General features: G+C 40.7%; 1 protein-coding gene across 1 annotated transcript in view; it reads left to right on the top strand.

Annotated features, from left to right (window-relative positions):
* Positions 1 to 2773: 2773 nt before the first annotated feature.
* The window catches only part of COL25A1 (collagen type XXV alpha 1 chain), a 310364-nt gene continuing 289803 nt past the window's right edge, over positions 2774 to 23334 (top strand). Inside the window, exons 1-2 of the mRNA XM_051789718.1 lie at positions 2774 to 3619; positions 4169 to 4238. Of these exons, the coding sequence (XP_051645678.1) occupies positions 3227 to 3619; positions 4169 to 4238 (463 nt within the window). The 5' untranslated portion in view covers positions 2774 to 3226. The remainder of the gene's footprint in view (positions 3620 to 4168; positions 4239 to 23334) is intronic.

Genomic DNA, 23334 nt, shown 5'->3' on the forward strand with positions numbered 1-23334 from the left:
GTGCTAGATTTAATCAGACTGTGCATAATTCAGCTTGCTGCTCAGATTCCACAGTCCAGTCTAGTCTATTCTGGACCAACCTTGCTGTGAAGTGGATAAATAATGCCTCCATCAGGAAAATCACCACATTTTTTCTGTAAGAAGAGCACATTACTAATTTGCATTTTCAAAGACATTCTGTTATCTATTTCTGTGTGAAAACACATTAGGAAAAAAGCTACTGGAAATAATTTGTTCTCAAATTCTGTCACTATCAAATAATTTCTAAGCATTTTAATAAACTTTTATCTTACATCTTTCCCAGAACCAAGCTTTAGCAAAAAAGAAAAATGTAACTGTAAGCTGGAGCAAGGAGGAAGACTTGGTACTGCTCTTTTTCCTCTCACTCTCCTTCATCATGTTTCTCTTTGTCTGAGGATATGTGTGAGCAGACATGCGCATACACGAGAATGAACCTCATCTTTTTCAGTGGTGAGACCAGGCAGGGCTAACACTTCTCCCAAGTGTGCAGAGGTATAGCTACCCATTGTGAAAAAAACCAATTTCTTGGATATTTTAAAGTTGTGCTTTCCTGGTTTGTCCTGGACAGGAAAAAAAAAGGTTTCTTATCATACCTTTTCAGAATAAGAAACATCTAGCATGAGATTTGTTATTCACTAGAATAACAGCTTTGCATTGTGTCCCACAGAAACATGGTGATCTGGGTCCTTTGGCAATCTTTATGATGTCAAGTACATCTAAATCTAATGTAAGAAGGGACTTTCTGTCTCAGGCTATTTAATTTCTGATGTAGAATATGCCTTGTCCAAAACAAACGGCATGATGCTGGGACAGAAAGATGCTTGGGCAGAAAGACTGCATCATTTGGCCAAGCAAAACATTGAGCCAGGTCACACTGACCTATGGTTTTCTGGGCCCCATATGGGGCACTAAAGCAGCCAGAGGATGTCCGTACCTGCCCTGAAATAACAAGAGCTGATCTCGGGAGGAAATTTCACCCTGGCCTAGATGGGGCAGCACCCACTTGCATACCACGCAGGCAGCAGCAGCGGGGTGTGGGCAGCCATCCTGCCCCTGGTGGCGCCTCACTAACCCCCAATATAAAATGACAATCATATCCTGAGGGTTTGCAGTGTTACTTTGCTGGTGCTGGTTACTAACAGCAGGGGGTAATGTGAAGTGCTGGAGCTGGCGCCGATGGCTTCCAGCGCCTCTCGGGCCGCCAGCCACTGCGAGGCAGCCTGGGCACTGCTCATACCATACTCGGGGAGCCCATGCTACACGCCAAATAAGAGCATGTGGGTAGTATTTGTTTTCTTCTGTCAGTTTATTAATTCCAAATATTATTTCATCTTCTGATTGCCAACAGATAGTCTGTGAGTGAGTCCTTGTTCTGAAAAGCACAGTTTGTTATTCACAAGTCCTGATCATAAGGTATGTGCTGCTTGGGGGAATTTGTTTGCAAATTGTTCATTGCAACTATTAACTGTTTATTGTGAAGAAACTATCACCCAGGGCTATGTAATCACGATTTCTTCTCCCCGATTAGAGTCCACAAAACTCTTTGTTTAGAAAGAAGAGAAAAATCATGAAGAGTAAATGACTAGCTGTGAACTTCTGGTACACTCTATTCAAAGTTCAAGTAAGTATAATGAAACCCACAAAGCTTTTTGGATCCACATCTTCATGGCATTTGTGACTGCTTGAACACTTGGGAAACAATAGGTAATAAAACTGCACAAATATGACTCCATAAGGAAACTTGATTCATAGTACAAACCAATACTTTTAGTCTTGTTTGAGAAGTACCATAGTTGGACAAGTCTCTTTTTCATCCCCTGAATCTATATCCTGTAAGTAGTCAGTATTCACATGATGCCAACTAGGGTGAACTACATGTTTCTTTGATGTCTGGTCCTGCTTTGAGAGGTTTCCCTGGTTTGCAAAGTGTACTGAGCACAAGAGATGTCATACAAAAGTGCTATGTAGAAGATGCACTGTGGTAATGCCAAGAAGAGAACCAAACTACAGCAGGTCAATGCAGCGTTTGGAAGATAAGAGGCAGACGGGGAAGGACCAGAAACCAACAAGCTTCCCATCAGGCTATGTGTGCGGTTCCCTGGATGTTAGTGGTTCCTTTCTATTCAACCAAACCAGAAACAATGAAAACTGGCCAGTATGCATGGAAGAGTGGAGAAGCAACTGGGTAAATAAACAAGCAGAAAGAAAACTGGCTAAAATTAAACCTTCTCCATACAATGGGGAGTTAGTGCATGCTGCTCCCTTGGAAGCGAGCCGTTGCATCGGCTGCCTGCGCGCTCGCCGGGAGCCGGGCTGCTGAGTTACACACGTTTATCCTCCGCGCTCTAAAAAAAGAACGGGACGACAGGGCGCTCCCGTGTTTTATGCCCGCACCGTGGGCATTGACAGCCCGTCCATAAACCGCCGTAAATTAGCCCGGTGTTCCAGAGCTTTCCCCGGCGGGGCCGGCCGCCCCTTGCAGCCCCTTCCCCGGTGTCGCCCGCCATGGGCACCCCCTCCCTCCCCTGGAGTCTCGGCGCCCCTCGCTCTCCACATCTGTGATCCTGGTGCTCCGCACTCCGCACACACATCAGGCAGGGCGAGCCCCCCGCGCTGCCCAGGCCGACCCAGTGCCTAGGTGAATAAATTATGCCGATGAGGGCGGGAGGTGGGCCGGCGGGCGGGGGCGGCTCCGCGGCTGACAGCGGGGCAGCGCGGGCCGCCTGCGGGCTTCCCCGCCTGGCGCGGCGCGGCTGCTGGGCGCCGGCAGGCAGGTGGAGGGGCAGCAACAAGTCCGCCGGCGGCGGGGAGGAGAGCGGGAGGCGGAGGGGGGGCGATTCCCGCCCCGCGCCTGAAAACCTCTCTGACAAGTGGCAAACCGCTAGCAGAGCACGCTGCTCCTCCGGAGGGCGGGTGGAAGCCGCGGGGGCTCACCCCGCACCCAGCCCTGCTGCCGGCTTTTGGCTCCTCGCCACCTCCCCCCCCTCCCGCCGCCGCCCCCGCTGCGGGGGTGAGTCGCGACCCGCTGCCGGGCGGGGTGCGGTGCGGACTGCGGTGCGCGCTGCCTCTCAGCCTTGAAAGTGTGTGAGCCCCTCGCGGGCTCTTCTACTTACCGCATTTTTTATATAATTTTTTTTGGTTATTTATTTTCTCGTACTTTTTTGCCATTATTTTTGTTGCCGTTGTTTGTAAACTAATTGCCTCTATGGGGGGCGGAGGGAAGGAAATCAAAGCTGCCGCAGCTGAAGGGTGTGCGAGCACGCTGGGGAAGAGCCGAGGAGCCGCAGGACGGGATGGCAGCGGGAAGCCCGGCGGCAGCGGGAAGCCCGGCCTGGGGAAGCCTGGCTGCGGCGGGGAGCGCTGCCCGCGGCGGGCCGGGCCGCTCGGCTCGGCGCTGGCCGCGCTCCTCTCGGCGCTGGCCGCGGCTTCCTGCGTCTACCTGGGGGTGCGGACCAGCGACCTCCAGGCCAGGGTCGCGGCCATCGAAGGCGCCCGAGGGAGCTTCTCTGCCGCCGCCCCGCTCCCGCCGCTGCCTGGCTTTTCCCTGGAGCAGCTGAACGCGATGATGCAGGAGAAAGTGGAGCGACTTCTCGCCCAGGTGTGCGGGACGGGGGTGGCCGCTCTCGGGCGGTGTGCGTGTGTCGGGGATGGGAGATGCTGTGTGCGGGGCGGCGGGAGGCCGGGCAGAGCTGCTCGGGCGGGAGATGGCGGGGAAAGCGGCGAAAGTGAGCCCGCATCCCCTGGGGGCGGCGGGGCCGGGGGAGAGGCGGGCCGGGGGGCGCTCCGGGCTGCTGGAGCGGGCAGGATGGGGTGTCGCGGGGGACCCCTGCGTACGACACCGGCGCTTTGCTCATCTGTAACTTGCTGCCGTCCCCGCGATTTTGGACCGCGCGTGTCGAGAAGGCGAAAAGGCGGGGGCCACTTGCGGCGGCGGTGGGAGAGAGTCGGAGGTGTCGGGCTTGGTTTTGTTGTTGTCGGGGTGGTGAAGTCAGTGAGACACCTTAGGCCGAGTCCAAGCGGAGAAGCCATCGTTGGCTGCATAGCCTATGGAATAGCGGTACATCCCAGTTTGCGGCCGCGGTCGGGAGCGCTGGTTGTGGCGGAGCTTGCTCGCCGAGTGCCCTCATGTTGCTTCTCTCGCCCACAGAAATCCTACGAGCACTTGGCAAAAATACGAGTAGCTAGAGAAGCGGCTCCAGAGTGCAACTGCCCACCAGGTAACAGGCACAGCTTGGAATTCTCTCTCAGGCTTGTAACTCTGGGTTATTTGATGTCCCAGGTTTTTCGAATACATGTAAGTCAGATCCAGGGAATGCCTCTTCAATCAACAGCAGTTCCTTGGGGGGAAAAGCTGTAAAGCCCAGAATAATTTTTTTGCACCGTGGCACTGGATTGAAATTAGTGCTACTTAAAAAAACCCAGTTAGGCTGGATGGTGCCAAACAATAAAACTTATGAAGAAGTTATTGATCTACTTTAGCGAGTTGAACTATATTTTGTCTTAAATGGGGTAGTACTGAATCAAGGCATTGTGTGCTCAACTTGGGAAGTAGAACAAAAGTCCCTAGGAAAAATATTAAACTATTTATAACATGGATTGAAGTAGATGAAGAGTCTGTTGCAAGTTAACAGTAATATATATAAGAGCTTTTTCAGTCTCATTTTTCTGTAGTCTTGGTTGAAAGCAGTTTCCTTAGGAAGGAATTGCAGGTTTCTTACTGAGTGTTTAGAACTGTGTGTGTTTATGCAACCAGAGATGTTGCTTGACTTTGGAAATGGGCCCTCCTAATACAGCCATCAAGTGTTCATACATTCACACTGTAATGTTTCCTGTGTTTTTCGTGCTCCTTTTTGATAGACTGATAACCGGGAATGTTGTTTTAGATTTATAAACTTCTTCTAATATATACCAAAGCTCAACTAGCAGCTTAAAAATTAAGAAAATAATGCCAGTGTTTCACAGGGTGATGTAGGAATGCCAGCATCCCCTGTGTGATGAAGAACACTAGATGAAGAGTATGCTTTAAATATCCTGTCACTCTGTATGAAAAACAATCTCCTTTACAGGTGGAATATCAACTGTCAGCAGGACTTAAGCTGATTATGCTTGCCAGAAGGATGTGAGATAGTACTGTGCATATAATGAAGGAGCTCTTCAAGTTTAGGATTTAATTCCTGCCAAACTCATCAGTCTGAAAGGACTACTGAATCTCAGTATTAAAACTGCTTGCAGTGGTTGGTACAATATTTTGCTCATGATACAGCTGAGAATAGAGTATTTACTGGCTGGTATAGGAGTTACCATGGCTATCATGAAAAGGACAATATATATGACTTGGTGTGTTTTAAAAGGGTGCATAGAATTACTCTACTCTCAGCTAGTTTTGGTAAGGAACATTGGTTTCCTGCTGTACTATATATATTTTTTTTCCCTTTAAGGCTAACATAAGCAAACTGTGTTGACCTTATTTTTTCTGTTGTTTAACTGCAATAAATTACAAGATTCAAGTTTGTGCACTGAAAATGAGGGTTACTCATCATGTTGTTTGCAGAGATGTATTCTGTGAGCCAGAAATGTTGTTGAATTAGATGCTTAGCTCTTGCACTTCTCCTTCTTCCTTGTTTCAATCCATCTGTTATGATGTTTTCGCTTACTGTTTTCCTACTAGAAGTCAATATCTACTCTTTTATTGTTGATGTTAGGCACTGCTTTACTTCCCCACTACCACTAGAGCCCCACATTATACCAATTTTTATCTGACCTTTTTCCTTAAGAATTGTGTTTTATCAAATAGATAATGAGCAACAGAATATTTCTCACATGCATTGTAAAAGTCCTTGCTACATGAAAGTCAAAATAAAGTGATTTGGGAAACATTTTCAAGGGAGCAAGTTTCATAAGACCAGGAAAACATATGAATCATTATAAAATGAAAAAAATATAATACAGAGAGGAGGGATTAGAAATGTGATATGGAGCTTTTCACCTCTCAGTAGCTGTTTCAGTTTGGAAGCAAGTTTTGTAGTGACTGAAAGATGTTGCCATATGGTAGCCTCATTTTGCACAGCTTAAAATGAGTTGATGCTCTCATGCTTGTTGCCAGTGGACAGTTGTCTACCTCAAAATGGCATCGTCTTGGGAGCCTTGTCTGAGATCAAGGGCTGACTGGCACCACCACCTGAGTACAGTGCCTTCCTAAAGGCAGGCATAGGCAGAGCAGGAGGGGACAGGGTGAATAAATTGTTGTTTCTGCATTTTGTTCACTCTGTTGGAATTCCTTTTTTGACTGCACAGAATGGGCTTTTGTTTTCATCCTTAATGCTGCTATTACAGATTTGAACTACTGTGTTCAAAAAGGCATTTGGGTTAATAAAAAAAGTATCATGGAAACCCAGTGGTTTTTCTGTCACCTGCTATTTGCAAAGCCAAAGAGTACATTGCCTCTTTACTTCCCCACGTGGTTCTCTTTTGCTGCTTTATTCTGCTCAGCTTCTGCATTTCTTTCCTGGGTTTGTGCAATACATGTCTGTTGGAGATGAATTTGGAAGGCCTTGATGGTAGAGAAGTGATTTTTTTGAAAAGTCACAGTGCTATGAGAAGAGGTCGCTACCCGATGGCCACCAAGACAGTTTCCATCATCCTACTTTTTAAAGAAAAATGAAGATTGTTTAAAAGTAGGTTACATTGTTCTCTATCTAAAGAAGATAAGGAAATTCAATCTGCAGACAGGAGGGTGGGAATGTGGCCTCTGGTTAAGGATTAAAGTTTTGCAGCTGGTGTAGTTCTCATTAGCTTAAGATGTTCATCCCCTTTCGACTCTCCATGGTAGGAACCTGCACATTCAAAGGGAAGTGGGTTTGAATGGCTCAGATACCAATGGGAGCCAAATTCACAAGCTCGTAGCTTGCAGAGTGGTCCACATGCAGCTTCTTTTAATTCAACAGTAGCCTTGAGTTTTATCTGTAGTGACGAGTGATCACGTTTCTCATTAAAAACTTCATTTTCACTAAATAGGATTTTTCTAATTCTTGTTTTCTATTTTCTTATAAAAGAAACATGTTGTGAGGTGATGTTAGAGTTTTGATTTTAATGTTGCAGGACTAAAACCAGATACCGGAGATTTTGTAAATATTTAAAAAATTACAATAGCAGGCATTCTTTCTCTTAAAGCAGAGTAATAAAGTTTGAAAAGTAAATTTGTGCTGACATTCCTCCTAAATTACCTCAGCTCTAATAAGAGTGCCAGCATAAATCTCATGCTTGAAACTGGTGCTGGAGTCACTGCTTGTAGTTGGCCCTCTGCACATGGGACTAGGGGGGCAAATTGAGTGGCTAAAATTATTTTAAGTGTAATAAGTTAATTATCCTTTGCTAGATGTATTTTTTATTGTAAACTAATGTTTCTCTACTGTAAAAGATGAACAGAAAACATAGGTGTGTAGGTGATTATTCCATACTTTAAATGGCTGTAGGAGCATAATCGGCCCTTATGAGGAACAGTCAAGCACCATGGTGGATACTTCTTACCAAGTGCCAAGAATTACACAGTTGTGGAAAGAGTAACTCTACAGAAAGCACAGGGATACTCCCCACTCAGTAGAGTTTTAAGAATTTTTTTTAATTGTAGGTTCTTCAGATTTTCCTCTTTCCAACCTCATTCACGTGTATACCTAGGATGTAGACTTCAACAGAAATGAACATATGCTTGCATGTTTTAGTGATCTGATCTTTTATATGTATTGTAAGGGTCAAGTTCTGACACTTGTGGTCATGGGCCATGATGTCTCATTGTGTAAGTGGTCCTCAGAGCCTGCTCTTGGAGTCAGATAATGTTGGCAGGAGTCAAATCTATTAGTACAAGAAGTTCAGGCTTGGTCAGCAGGAAGGCTGTCAGGTGATTACATACAGTTCTGCGTGTCCCTTTTGGCCAGTGGCCAGTTTTAGGAAGCAATTACGTTTCTTTTTCGTCTTCCCTTTTGAGGAAGACCTTTATAATTAATTTATTTTTTTAAAGAACTGAGTTTTTAAAATTCTGCATTAACAAAGTATAAGTTACGTAAGAGATGTCTTTTAACTCTTAACTATACAAGACACTGTGTACATATTTTCACTATAGCTTGCACGTAAATTTATGGGGTTTGTAGGCTTTGAGGTTTGCTTTAGGTTTTTTTTTTCCTTCCCAAAACATTAGCTGAATTTCAGTGCTGGGTACCTGTCAAGGTTGACCACAAATTTGCTTTTGTTTTTCATTAGTGCCACAGGTAACGTTTCTTCCTTTGTTCTTTCTCTTGTATTTTTCCCTTCAAGAAATGTGTATTTTTCTTGTGACTTCAGTGCCTTCCCAGACCCCTTCCCCTTCTGTGGCTTCAAGCCCTTTCCAGGCACAACCACTGTCATCATTCTTTCTTAGCCAGCTATTTTGTGCTGTTTTTGTAATCGTGTCATCTTGATTCTCTTGTTCCAGTCTTAAAGAGCTTTATGGTTTGGCATTTGAAGTACCTCCTATTTCACTATGCAGTTTGCTGCCATCAGGTTATAAAGCTTGTTTCAGTGTAGTTGTGTGCATACAAACCTGTTCATTCAGCAGATAAAATGCCATAAGCCAGGATTTTTTTGGGGGAATATAGAATACCAGTTGGTCTTATTCTGGTTATAGTAGTTTTAGTGGGAAAACTGTGTTCTACAACTACAGTTCTTCAGTAAGATGATGAATCTGCTATATGTATTTTGATAGCAACATGGAGGGCAAAAGTCAGTGTATTAGCATCACAGTACTATTTTTGTCATCTTAAGCATCTAATGTTTGTTTTGACATGCAATGGAAGTACAATTTAGGCACTCTTTCTTATTTCCATGTGTTCCATAGGGACTGTTCCCTGGAGCATTTCAATTAGTGAGGCTGAAAGAATGGAGGAGAAATCAATTTTGGGGATTAAAAGAATCCTGAAGTAGGTATGAGCAGGTATTACTTTTTAAATTTTTTTTAATTATGCTTACAGTGAAGCAGTTCTGTAAAGACTGAAGAGGCAAAGAAAAGAGAAGCTGACTTAAGTGTTTACCAGTAGTGAGACCCAAAAGAAATTGCAGATAGATATAGAATGTATCCAAAGTGGTTTATTCCTGTTACTTAAAATTTCAGAGTGTGCTATCTGAACCTAGCTCCCAGCACTACTTATTTCTGCCATGTCCATATCATCTATTTGCTGAATGCAGTTCTCAGCTCTAATTTTGTAATTTTTCTGACAGGTCTCTGAGTTCTCCTTTCATACCTTCATTGGCTTGATATTTTTCAGTTCCTAAATCAAGATGTTTATTGATGTGCAGCAGCATGCAACCTTCTGGGTAGTCTGTTGTCTTGTTTGGATGACTGATTAAAGATACTGTTTTGTCCTCACAAAATAGCTAAATATATTTTATTGGCTAAGATATGACCTTTTAATTCCCTTCCCTCGGGGTAAGGAGGTAGGGTGTGCAGCATGATGAATGAAACATAAAGGGGCTCAAAAGAGATCTGATTGACAGCAGACTGCACCAGATTTCTGTCTTTTGTTATATTATTGATTTTAGCAGTGATCAACCTTGTAGCAAAGGTTGATTTGACTGCAAAAGTGTTAACAAAAGGTTTTTCTAAGTCTTGAGTTGAATAAATTTTAACTTGGCAGTTTTTGTCAACCAAGGCATATTAAAATGAAGGTTTGATTATCTGCATTAACTGTTCTTATATTATGTGAGATTAATATTATAGATGTTCTTATACTTCCTTGTATGTGACAGTGGTCCATCTCAAACTGCTGAAGTGTCAAAGCAGTTCAAGTACTGTGAGTGTTGCAGTGGGAGAAGTGGCCATTAAGCCCACTTTTGGAACAATACTTCTAGTGTGTGTTGTTGCTTTTTTTTTTTTCTTTTTCTTGTTCTTGTTTTCTTTCTTAAATTGTGAAATGTATACATGTTTCCTTAAAGATTTTTTTAAAGGTTATATAGCTGAGTTCTGTTTAGCAATGCTTCACTCCCTGTCCCTTTCCTTAAAGGTTAGTGGGTTCTTGGGAATGTAAGAACAGCAATGATATACCTGTATTACAGCAGGTAATCTTTGTCACTCTTTCTCACTCCTTTCTAAATTTACTGGCTGCAGCTTACCTGTCTATTTTGTCTATACTTAGCACAGGAAATATCAGCTAAATTTGAAAACAGCATGACTGTCAGAAGCTGTTTTTATAGGGCTTTTTAGGTTACCAGATAAAATGTATAATTAATATGTTCAAGTTACGAACCCTGTGAAACCATTCATCTTACTTTATTGTACACAGAACTTGAGCCATGTTGCAAACTGCAGCCTCTTCAGAAAGGCTAGTCTACACAGAGCACCTTTCCCCTGCATTCAGTTGATTTCCTAAGTTAACCACAAAAAAGGAAATCTGATGGCTTACTTAGGTCTATTAATAAGAAATAAGAAGGCATAGAATACTACAGGCAGGAAGAAACGTTTTTGACTCTATACAATTAAAGCTACAGGGTGTAGTTACATATCTGATACACACACTAGTGAACACGATGCTGCAGGTTTGGTTTTTGGACGCTTGTGGACTATCCTGTTTTTACAGGTTAGACTTAAAGTAGAGCGGCACCTGCTTACATTCATCTGCTTGGGTCTTTTAATGAGATTAAGTTCAGCAGAAGCAGCTGTTTGTGAGAGATTAATAAAAATAAATGTTAAGACAAATTTTCAGAACAGAACGCCCAACTTGAAAGTGCAAGATTGGTATATACTTTTCATGTAAATACAGCTTATTTTTTTGCCTCTATAGACTTGAACAGCCTTAGAAATGATGGTCAGGTTGATACTCCAGGAAATCATCTTATGCATGCTGAAGCAAATGTATCTAGGCCATCATTGTCCAGTATTTCCTTCCATGCGGTTCACAGCTGCAGTGTCTAGTCATTCGGCTCAATAAATTGTTTGATCTGCCTTAATTTTTTGATTAAGTGCTGCAGCCAAATAGTCTCCTCAGTTAAAAATGTTCTACTCTGTAAATAGGTAAACACATAGTGCAAGAAACTGTTAGTGCATAGATGTGCCTAAGTTAAAATAATCTACTGTTGAAATGTTTCCATAAGTTGCCTAGTTTTTAGCAGACAGGCTACAATTTCCTTATTTGTGAAGCAAACCACTTGTCCCATCCATCGTGTTAACGAAGAAAACCGGATCATTGTGCTCTCCTTAAAACAGATTTTAAAATATGCTGAGGGACAAGTTTTATCTGTGATGCACACTATAAAAGTTATCCTGTCTGCTCTATCCTATCTGTCTGTTTTTGTTTTTTTTTTGTTGTTTGTTTGTTTTTTTTTCGGGTGGGAGTTGTACTAAAATTATTTCTCATTTATATATGCAAATGTATGCTCATAGAAGCAGGCGTTTACATGTAGCTGTAAATATTGCATGCATGTTTGTAGAGAATTGTTTTTTATTGTGCTTGGAAAGCTTTGAAACAGATGATGATGACGATGATGCCTAGAGCGCTTTTTGAAGAAATATGAAGTTAGTATATACCTTTGTAAATCTTTTTACTGGATTAAAAATATATGTTCTTATAATTATCAAAGATATGATGATGGCCACTTGTAGGGCAAAGAAACAATAAATGGAGTGAAGAAAGAGTGTAATAACAGACCTGATAAAACTGAGATGTTACTTTTTATGTTAGAATGTTCTGAAAATTAATATAGTGATTTCAGAGACTTGCTTAGGCATGCTCAACCAAGAAGCAATGAAGCTTTTAAGCAGTAGTATTTTGTCCTATGCTGTCTTAAAAATTGATCAGGAAGTTGACAAATGTGAAGAAAGTAGGGTGTTTTCATGAGGAAATAAATGAGGGTCTATTAAAATCAGTGCTTTTAGTTTATCTGTGTTAGGCATTAGAATTATCATCTTAGTTTTGTTTGTTCATGAATATCATCTTGCAGTTATTGTATTGGGCAAGTATATGAGAAGATTTCTTGAATGATTTGTGTATTTTTTTTGGGTGCTTAGGAGTTTAAAGTTGGCGTTTTAGGAAAATGATTTACAGGATTTTTTCATAGATTTTTACCTTTGCTGATGTATCTTGTTTGGGCTTACAATGGAGAGTGGATCACAGATTAACAGGTCCTTTGGGAGGTTGAAAAGGAGACTGTACATGGAATAATGATGGACATAAGTCTCTCTAAGTAGCTTCCCCTCCTCTTCTGTGACTCTTCCACAAGCTCAGCTGAGGAAATGTTGAGGAGAAGGGTATCAAATGATCTTTCTCTTTGATCCTTCGTCCTCTTTTTAATGCAATACATCGGACTGTATAACATAGCAGTATGATGATTTTGATAGTTTGTCACACTCTCCCCTATCTTGGACAGACAATAGGCTGCCTGCCAAGTCATGGTGACATATCATAGAACATAGCTCACTGTAGCAAGAAAAACCTGCATAAAGCCAGGTGGCTGATCCACTGCTTTCCGCTGACTGAAGTAATGGGCTTGTGGAAGGTACTACTTCAGTCCATTGATACCTGGATACTTCCTCTGATCAACAAAGATTTGGGGGAGGGAAGTGTTTTATTTTCTCTCCTTTTTTTTTTTTTAAAGCAGAATGAAATAGCTCATGAACTTGGCTCTTCCTACCCTTTTAAATAATTTTATTATTCTTTGGAGTAAGGGGCTGTAGAGTAAGAGCTGCAAATATCATGTAAGGAAGACTGTTGAGAATAAGTAGTTTTAAGACCTTTGCTGTTCTGCTGTTTGCAGTTTATGCCATCTTAAGACCCTCCCCCAGCTTATTTTATTTCCTATTTGAGGATTTTCAATATTCCTTCTCTGAATATAATAGCACAGAAAAAAGTCATACCACAAGTATATGTTAGAGGTTTAGATTATGAATTAGGTTTCTTTGATAAGCATAATCTCATTCTCAGTACACTGCGGTTAAGGTTATGCTGGAAAACTACTATTTATAAGATCTTTTCTAAAATTGTGGAGGGAAGAGGGGTGTGTGTTTGTGTGTCGTTGAGAAACACAGAAGAAATTTTGAAACCAGGCAAATATATTGAAAATTGGAGACCAAAATTTCTTATCAGAGGTGTGGCTGCTGTTGCAGCAGTGACAGATTTGTCAGATTTGTATGCATATCTGAAAGCAGAACAACATCCTGTAACTTGAAGGACACTAAATAAACTCTCTGGAAAGATATTTATGTGGTTAAGGTAGAGTTGTAAGAGGAAGAACATAGCTGGCTATGGACTAAAGCCTTGCTTGTGCTGGTAGTACTAGTTGTGTTGCTAGGAAATGATGTAAGGTTTCTTATATATCAGTGCTTCAGCTGGATGACAGTAGGGTCTTCACAGAGGACTGCTGTGCTGAAAGTCAGAGTGTATACATCTTAAGTTGAGGAGGTATTTCCTTTAGCTGGCATCTCTAATAACTCTTAATAATATGAGAACCAGCTACTTGAAGGCACTTCTCTTCCTCCCCACCCTGTGCCTTACTCTCTGAGTAAGCTCCTGTTCCGATTCTCTTGATCTTCTTAGAGGAAGTCTTGATACCTGAGCATAGGGGTATGGCTGCAGGGGATTAAAAGGATAAACTCCATAGCCTGTGTAATAATATTCTCTTCTCCAGTCACAGAGTTTGCATCCACATGATGCCCAATGGCATCGCTAATACTGTCCAGTGTTGGCTGGAGACTCTCTGTACTGTCAGCTCTTCTGGAGCTTTTTATCAAACACTCCTTTAATGTTTTCAGCACCACTCCTATTCTACTGGTTACTGGCAGTTGAAGGAAGGCACATGTTGAGTACTGTCACTTCAGCTTGACATAGAGGTGATTGGTGTACTATTGGTTTCATACCCTTCACCTTTCAGACAGGATAGCCTTCTCAAACTTCAGTAAAAATGCTTTCTAACTCCTAATTTGGTCCTTATACCAGGAGATGTGCTCTGTGCACACAGACTCAAGTGTAGACCAAAGTGGCGTCACTGTTAAGGTGGTCCTTATGGCAGTGTGAGCTTGAACTCTGCTTTTATTTGTTCTCTGTCCTGGTGGATGGTTGGTACTGGTTTGTGTGAGCTAGTAATATGCAGGTCGGGGAATGGCTTTAGTTGCCACTTAAAATGCAGTGGTATCAGAGAAATGGATCATGATGTTTGCTGTAGCTGTCTATGTGTGTTTATGAAGAAGTCACAGTTCAGCAAGGATCATCTTGAATACCTTTCCCAAGTGGTTCCTGTGAGTAGGCATGCAGAATACTGATGAACCAGAGAGGCTGAAAGATGCAGTGGTATGGCATCAGTTTAAAATGAACCAGTGCTTCAACCAACTTACTTAGAGTTGGTGTCTTTGTAATGATGACAACCATGTTTGTAGAAGGCTGGAAAGGTTTCTCTATGTGAAGATGAAGTGTTTTTCCAGTGCAGCAAGCATGTAAGTGCACTGTATTTCTTTAGTGTAGGGAGACTAAGATTAGTAAAGAGAGATTAGTAGTTAAACTTGACAGTTGTGGATTTCACTTTAGGACAGCTTTTCACAATTTCTTAGTTTGAAATCTGGGCTCAGCCATGTCCTAATGTGTGATAGGAGGACTTTCTTTTAACATATTCAATTAAGAGGCTGCACATAAGCTGTTAGAGTGGCCAGTTAAAATAAGTATGAGTCTTGAAAACAGAACCACCAGCAATAAGGGAGAAACAGAGCAACACTGAAATCCTCACTTTTTTTTTTTCATCTCTTAAAATTGATTTGCTGCTACAAGGTGGTATTTCAATGTATTCGAAACAAGTCCAGTCCATTTTAGGATAATAAGGAGAAACTAATCTGTTTTCAATGTGTATTATAACAACTGGAACGCTCTGGGAACGTTCTGGAAAAAAGCTCTCTCGAAGTAAGTTTAAAGGAATGTACCTTAGAGGAAATAATGTGCTTAATGAATTACAGCAGGGGCAACTAAGTAACAGTTCTGTATTGTGACTGTATTCCATTACAGCACTGTAAAGGTGGGACAGAATGTCTTCATATTTGAGTTCTTGCATCTGTAAAAGAGAATGGATGTAAGGACACTAACCAAAGTTTACAAAAGACAAGGTATTCATAATTTTGCCTAAAGTTACTGTCTTGAGGAGCAGAACTTTGTTTCTCTCCAATACATTCCTTGCCTCTGCCTTCTGATTTTGGTGATCGGCTCTTTGTCCTCCATTTTGATCCATACTAGAGGACATATTCAGCCGGAATCATCATGTGTGAACATAATTGCAAAAACGTAAACTTGCAATTATAGAAACCTTTGGGGAACTTCTTTAAAGTATGTTTTAGTTTTAAAAAAAATCCCTGAAGATTCTTCTTAATTGCACAGGTGGGCAGTATCAGCTCTAATCACCCATAGATAGAAGTAGCCACTTCTGCCACCATGATTTGGGATATCTGAACATTATTTTACTTTTAAATGAAGGTATGTGAAAGGAACTTTTAACTGGAACTCTGACTAACAATAATCAGACCTGATACAAGCATATATATTACTTCAGGCACATTAATAATCCTGGGTATTTTAACTGAAATCAGTAGTTACTCTGGAATCTGAGAGCTAAGTGTGACTTCAGTGTTGGTTTTTTCCTACTTTTTTTTTCCCTTTGGGTCCTTGTGCGTGCCTGTTTGTATGTGCAGCCATTACCATCTACTTTAGCTTTGATATATAGTTCTCTTCCATCATACAAACGCTATTTTTTATCTATTTACCATTCAACTTATTGTTTATTCTTTCCAGTCTTTGAGCAAGAACATTATGTCTTTATCTTTTTCTAGGAATACAGAACTAGTTTTGTAATATACTGTAAGAGTTTTGGCTGTACTTGGGGACAGTCTGAACAGTAAAAATTACTAAATGTATTTATCTTCATGGAGAAGTTACATACACTTGCATGTTGATTCATAGTTTGCAGACCAATGAGTATTTTTCTGAGGACTGTTGATTCTTTAGAAGTGATTAGATAAGACTACTAAAAATCTTACGGAAGTGTTCAGAACATCAGTTCCGAGGGATAGGGAAAAAAAATACACAGCTGGACCTTCATCTTAATTTCCTTACCAGCATGACCAAAGTCTGCATATGCACGTGTGTTTCTACTCAAATAGATTTTCATACTCGGACAAGAGGTGATCCCTCAGTTCAAGTCAGTCTGTTCTTTTAACTCTGTGAACTAGGTCTCCCATTCTCCACTTTGCTGAGGCTGTGCTTAAAAAGTCATTATTTGCTTAACCCAAATGTTCCCTTTCTTTTCATCAAGCTGAACAATTTCGGTGACAGCAGCAGCTTCTGGTAAGTCTTGCCCTTGAGACCTTTCATTGTTCTGGTCAGCCTCCTCAGGACACTCAAATAGTCTGATGTCCTTCTGCTAAGGTGCACCAAACTGCACACAGTCCTCAAGGTGAGGCCCCACCAGTGCAGTGTTCAGTGGGACAGTTGTCTCCCTCATTTGGCTGGCGATGCTGTGCTTGGTGCACCCCAGGTTACTGTTGGCCCTTTTGGCAGCCAGGACTCACTGTTGACTTGTATTCTAATTGCCTTCTCTCTGGCCTCTTGTGCCCCAGTTTGCATGTATAACCAGAATTACGTTGTCCCAGGTGGAGAATCTCACACTTGCTCTTGATAAATTTTCATCTCTCTAGTCCATCCAGATGTCTCTGTAAGGCCTCTCTGCCCTCGACAGAGTCCACATCTCCTCTTTGTTTAGTATCACCAGCAAACTTAATGTACATTTGATTCCTGCATACAGATAATTTGTAAAAACATCAAAGAACACTGGCCCTAAAATTAAACCCTGAGAAACCTCTCTGGTGACCGACCATTGACTGATGTGACCCCATTTACTAAAACTCTTGACGGACTCATCAGCCAATTGCTCACACAGTGTATTATGGACTTGTTTCTCTATATGCTGAAAATTTTGTCCAGAAGGACAAGTGAGAGACAGTATCAAAACCTTTGTTAGAATCCCAAACCACCGCATCTCCTGGGTTCCTTTGGTTAATTACATGGGTGACCTTGTCATAAAATAAAATTAAGTTGGTTTATCAGTACTTTCCCTCATGAACTTGTGCTGTCTGTGACCAGTGACTGCATTGTCTTACATGTTTTTTCAATAACTCTCAGAATAACCCTCTCCGTGATTTTATTGGGCACTGAAATAAGACTGACAGACCTGTCATTACCAGGGTCTTCCTTACAATCACTCTTGAATATTGGGACAATATATGCCAACTTCAGTCAACTGAGACTTCTCCAGACTCCCAAGACTGTTGGAAAATAATGGAGAGAAGTTCCACAATGATATCAGCCAGCTCTTGGAACACCTTGGGAGGAATTCCATCAGGCACCATAGATTTATAAGCATCCAATTGAAGCAGCAAGCATCAAACAAGTTCAGATGGCTGGGAGTTTATTCACCCCCCAGCTATGATTTTCCTGCTTGGAAACTGGGACTCCAGAGATTATCATCATTAGTGTTGAAGGCAGAGGTGAAGGCAGCATTATACATGTCCACTTTGTCTATATCCCTATTTGTGAGGTGACTGACCTCATCAAGTAATGGACCAATGCTATCTCTGATCCTACTTTTGCTGTAAACATATTTTAAAAGCATATTTTTAAAAAGTCCTTTTTGTCCCTCACAGTGCTGGCCAACCTGAATGCTAGTCAAGCTTTGGCTGCAACAGTTTTCTCCCTACACTGGCGTGCAGCACCTCGGTAGTCCTCCCGTATTGCTTGTAGTTGTTTCCAATGTCCATACACTTCCCTTCTAGAAAAAGATCTGTGCTGAGCCAAACTGCTGAAGTTGTCTTCAGTGTACTTCAGGAGTGTGGTAGCAGAGGGGAGAATACCTCAGCCTGTGTTATTAAAGAAATATCCGTAGTCAGAAGAAAATCTAGTTGTCAGAGACTGAGATAAGTAAGGAGGAATACACCATAGTAGAGAGGTGCCTGGTTTGTTCTTAGAGTTAATGAAGAGGAATTAAGAACTGACACAGTCCTAAGAGGAAGAATAGTCAAAGAATCTTCTAACACTTTTCCATAGAGCTTTTCTCTGCAGCATCTGGGAAAGGTTAGTTTAGGGTGGATTTTGGTATTCTAGGGGTTATCTCAGTACTTATTGCTCTCTCAGTCTGAGCAATGGATGACAACAGGATATGTTGAAGTGTGAACTGATGAAAGGGCTCTTCAAAGCTTAGCAAATGGAGTCATGTCAAGAAGGAATAAGGAGTAATATGTCTGTGGGGTGTCATGTCTGAAGCACATCTAAGATGTATACTCATCTAAGATATCTGGATTTAGTGGTTTAAAGGACAGATGAGCTGGAGACTTCAACAGTGGCACAAGGTGGGGTAAGTGTCCCTTTTTTCTGGGGTGTCTCCTAGATGATGCATATAGGCAAGTAGTCACTGCACATCCTCAGCTTCTGAAAAATAGTGAGCAGGGAAAATGCACAGCCTGCATGTTGTCCTTCTGACAGAGGGTGTTACCATGCTATGTGGTGCTGACAAGGGATTTATAGAAAGATGAAGTGGGAACTAGCAGTAAGTTACTCTCTAAGCAAGGCACTTACTGTAACTCTTCCAATTCTACATTACTCTCTTCTGGTCTGACAGTAAGACTACACAAGCAGAAGCATGAAAATAGTTCATGTGCTGGCTTCCTCTGTGTTGAAAGCAGTGTTCCTTGAAACCCAGAGGAACTGTCACACTCTGTGTGCTATTTATTGGAACATGTTAAATTGTCAAGACCGATGGTCTTTAGAGAAGTTGATGTTGGGATCCTAAAGGTGTATGGGTGGACTTGAATGATTTCAAAAGCTGTTATTATCCCTCCTTGTTTGATCATGTTGCTGTGAGTGCTTTCTCTCTCTTTCATTTCCTGCTTGTGTAGAGCAGGAAGGACAACAACTAGGGCCTGAACTCTGATCCCTCCTGTAGATTGGCATTGTACTGGAAGCAAACTGTAATTATAGTACCAGATTTTTTTTTTCCCCAGAAATGCAGTTTATATGTTTGGCTTAGTTATCTGGTGATCACATATTGCCATAACGTGTGTTTGTCTTTTAAAGTGTGGGACTTGACAGAAAAAGAGTGGTGGATGCAATATTATTATATTGTTATTAATCGTACTTTGAGATGAACTGGAATTGTTTAACTTAGTTACTAATAACAGCACTTGGATAGGGACTAATGCAAGCAAAATTTTTCTTACTTTTTTGGAAAATTCCTGCAAGTTCTAAAGAACATTAGCTCTCAGATGAAGACAACTTTCCCCTCAAATTGCCATCTCCAGCAACACTGTTTAAAGAACACTGAAGGCAATCAGAGAGAGAATGTTTGGGCATCTGAGAGAAAGATGACAAAGAGGGGTACTCATAGCTTTGTATTGAATTGTGTTCAGACACACATCTTTTTTAGTCTGTGATTCATCAGCTCAGTCTAAACCCTATGAAGCTGCTGAGTAAAGTGGGTCAGGCATGACTTTTGGTGACAGGTAGCCATCAGTTTAAAGTCTGCAAGGAATCTATAGTGATATGTAAGGAGAGGTTCATGGAGGTCCTTTACATGGCAAATGAACAGGTGGCTTTCTCCACTAGAGATCCTATGTAATACACGGTAACAGCAGCCCTTGACTCCACACCAAGTGAGACTGCATGGCTGCTTCATGATGGGAGCACATGCTTTTCGTAGGCACAGCAAGGGGACATTTACTTGTTGCTACTTTCCTTTTAGCTGCTTTGTTGAGAGAATAAGACTGCTCTTTTGTGAAATAAAATAGACTTTTTAATAAAACAACAGCTTCATAAAGGATGATGTATAAATATATATCTTCTAAATAACCGACCTGTTTTCTTTCTGAAATGCAGTCAGAAGGAAGGCTAGAACCAGTAGTTCCAAATCCCAGATGTTTGTGTTTTGATAAAATACAATTATTTTTTTAATTGTGCTGTCAAATGATTGAACTGAGTAAAATGACATTTTTTTTCCACAGAGGAAGTTAATTACATACTCTTTCATTAGCAAAGAAGGTACATAAATTAATTTTCCTAAACATGCTGCAAAATACAACTACTAATGTGCTGATCAGCAGCTGGCAGCTCATGTTTATTTGCATTCATTGACTATACTGCTTTTTACCTTTCAGTTAATTTTCAGTTGAGTACTAAATATGGTCTTTCCAGAGTCTAAAAATGCTTCTTGGTTTAACTATGGGGAGAAAGAATTGATTCCTTACTCTGCTGTCAGCTAAGAGCAGTTACAGAAAAATGAGGTGGAAGTCAGTAGTATTTTTATGCCTACATGACATACAAGTTAGTATGATTTTTTTCTTTTTATTTTTCACAAGTGGAACATCTCTTATTGGGGTCAGTCACAATATTTTCTAGTGATAATACGTTAATATTGCTTTTATTTGCCCACTCGCTGTGTGCATCGGGAGTACGAGTAAATACAAATCCTACTGGTCTACTTGGTTGCCAGCAGCTGAACACATTTAATGGACATAATGATTAAAAATTTTTCCCCAAAGATGAACTGTTGAATCAAAGTGTACTTAGGAGTGTTTTTAGCAATAAGTTCTCTTTCTAGACTGTTCTCATATTTAGTATATTTTTCAGTGATTACTGTTCAAAAACTTGGAAATTTGGTGAGGATATATGATAGTGTATTATAGATAATCCATTTTTTTTCTTAAAAATATCACTGAATAGACAATCAATGGAAATTTTTTTTAAACAGAAGAACTAGCAAAAATCCTATACCTTTGGAACTCATACAACTCTTGTAAAAAATTTGGAACTTGAAAAATCTTACAACCTTATTTCCTAAGAAAGGTGATGGAAAACCACAGAAAATTTGTCTGTGAACAAATACCTCTCTTGATTTTTATGAAGTGAAACTTTAAGAAAAGCCCAAACAAACCAAACCTGAGAAACCCCCTGCTTTTACTAGAAAGATTTTCATTAAAAATTTGATAAATGTCTGAATGAAATAGGAGATTGGCTATAGGCAAAAAAAGTGTCCCTCTGTGCTGTACAGCATTACTAGATGCTTGTGGTCTTACAGGATGTCAAGGGAGTGGAGGCATAGAATTAATATGGAATCCAAAGTGATTTTTCTCTGGAGACCTGGTCTCTTATTATTTGATTTGGTAGAAATATTTTAATTTGACTTCAGTGAGACCTTGATAAAGTTTCAGTATTTCATATGATGAAATAATTTACAGGATTCTTGAAATATACTGCAGTCATTGAAAAATGTTGGCCTTTATTTATTGGTGGTGTCTTTTTCGTTTTTGTTGTTGGATGGATGCATGTAGATGTGCAGGAATTATCTTACTGATGAATCCAGCATTACGGCTTTATGTATTTCATAGCTGGTGACAGAGTACTACTCATACTGAAATACTTTATTTTCAAGGGTTGTAAATCTGTTTTGCACAGTATACAAGATCTGGGTTGTTACTGGGCTTGTTTTTGAGTACATTGCACTTACTCAAAACCCCTTATACTGTTACTACAATATTTACCAGCTTAAAATAGCTCAGTGCCTTGTTCTTCCTGGTGTACCTGTGGTACTCTACGACTAGTACACTACTTGGATTGATCTAAATTTTGAATTTGAAACTGTATTTGTTTAAGCCAATTATAGTTCAGATATATGGGAAAAAAGCGACTTTGAAAAAGTGAATTCTATGGCTTCCATACATGTGTCTTGTTTGCAGATGAGAGGGTTTTTTTTCTTTCTATTTGGCAGCGCTGCAGCTCATGCTAACAAGTGAAAAACAAAGCTATATTCACTGTAGTTCCCTTCTCCCTGCCTCCCACACCAGGAATCACTTTCAATAATAACACTTTTGAAGTAGTGCTTCTGATGAAACAGGAGGCAGAACAAGCCATTTGCACTTCTGCTGTTTATTTGGATTCTAGGGGGATTCTTCTTTGGGTGTAGAGATGGCTGTTGAGATGTAAGGATATATAGGCAATTAAGAAAACCTTGTTTAATAAAGTGAGACATTTCTAGCTTACTTTCTTCTTTCCCATTAAAATAATGATTGAACTGCATTTTCTAGGATGAAGGTGCAAGTTCCCCAAACAGATGTATATTGCTGTTGGCTGGATGTGTTAATAGGGTAGGTATTACATGTATATGAGGTGTTAGGTCCTTAGCTACTTATTTGCCTGTGCAGCCATACAAATATATTGGTGCACTCCTGTCCATGCATATATGCTTATAACTTTTCTTTTTTTCTCTGAATTTTTGGCATTAAGAATTTAGATTAGCACTTAAATCTCCACTTCTCACATGCAAATTTTTGGAGTTTGTAGTCAATCCCAAGCTAAGTGAGAAATGACAAAGAGCATGCACGTATATCATCAGAACAGTCTATCTATATGAAATGGTTCTGTCTCTTGTTAAGGTATCACTTACAGAATTTTGTCCTGTTCTGGGAAGCATTTAAAGTGCAGACATGGCTCATATGAGGAGAGTCCAAGCACAGCTACCACCACCATCAGAAGAAAGCCTGTAGGTAGAAGGGAGTTTGAATACTGGCGTGGTTTAGATTAGAACAGACACAACTGAGGGGAGGAGTAAGGTTTCAAAGACTTAAAAGGAAACTACAAAAAAAAAAAAAAAGAAGGAAAAGTGAGTGGTGTGATTATTTCTTGTTATCCCTGCTGAAGGCACTGTAGGCAGTGGAACTGATTGTATTTGATGGCTAATAACATCTCTATCACAAGATGTCTTTAAGGACAGACTTTTAAATATCTGTCAGGAGTGATACAGATAACTTTTGCCCTTACTTTATGGAAGTAGACTAGTTGATCTTTGGAAATTACTTCCAGTGTTGCTTCTCAGTTTTTCAGATCTTAAACACCCTGCAAGTTAAATATGGTTTCATTTGGATATCATTGCTTCATCAGTTCCTTTCACAGATGCTACTTGTTAGAACCCCAGGATTGGTTCTCTACCATCTTGACACTTGAATTCAATTTAAAAGATATACTTTTCTGATATCATCTATATCTACAGGTAGTCTATTTTTTTTTCCTCCCACATTCAGAAGGGAGAGAGAAAACTCAAAAGGTGCTTGTACTGCTTGTGTATGAGAGAAAGGTTCCAAGGAGGCAAGAGATTTTGGCAGTACTCGTTTCCAGTTTTTTGTTGTTTCATAGAATGGTGGTATTGAAATCTTGTAGTCAGATGATTTTATTTCAAGAAATTCATAGCTTTTAAAGTTCAGGGGTAATTTTATAAATTGCCAAG

Source organism: Manacus candei, unplaced genomic scaffold (assembly GCF_025592945.1).
Source record: "Manacus candei isolate 608988 ecotype Guabito, Panama unplaced genomic scaffold, ASM2559294v1 h1tg000028l, whole genome shotgun sequence".
Taxonomy (NCBI): domain Eukaryota; kingdom Metazoa; phylum Chordata; class Aves; order Passeriformes; family Pipridae; genus Manacus; species Manacus candei.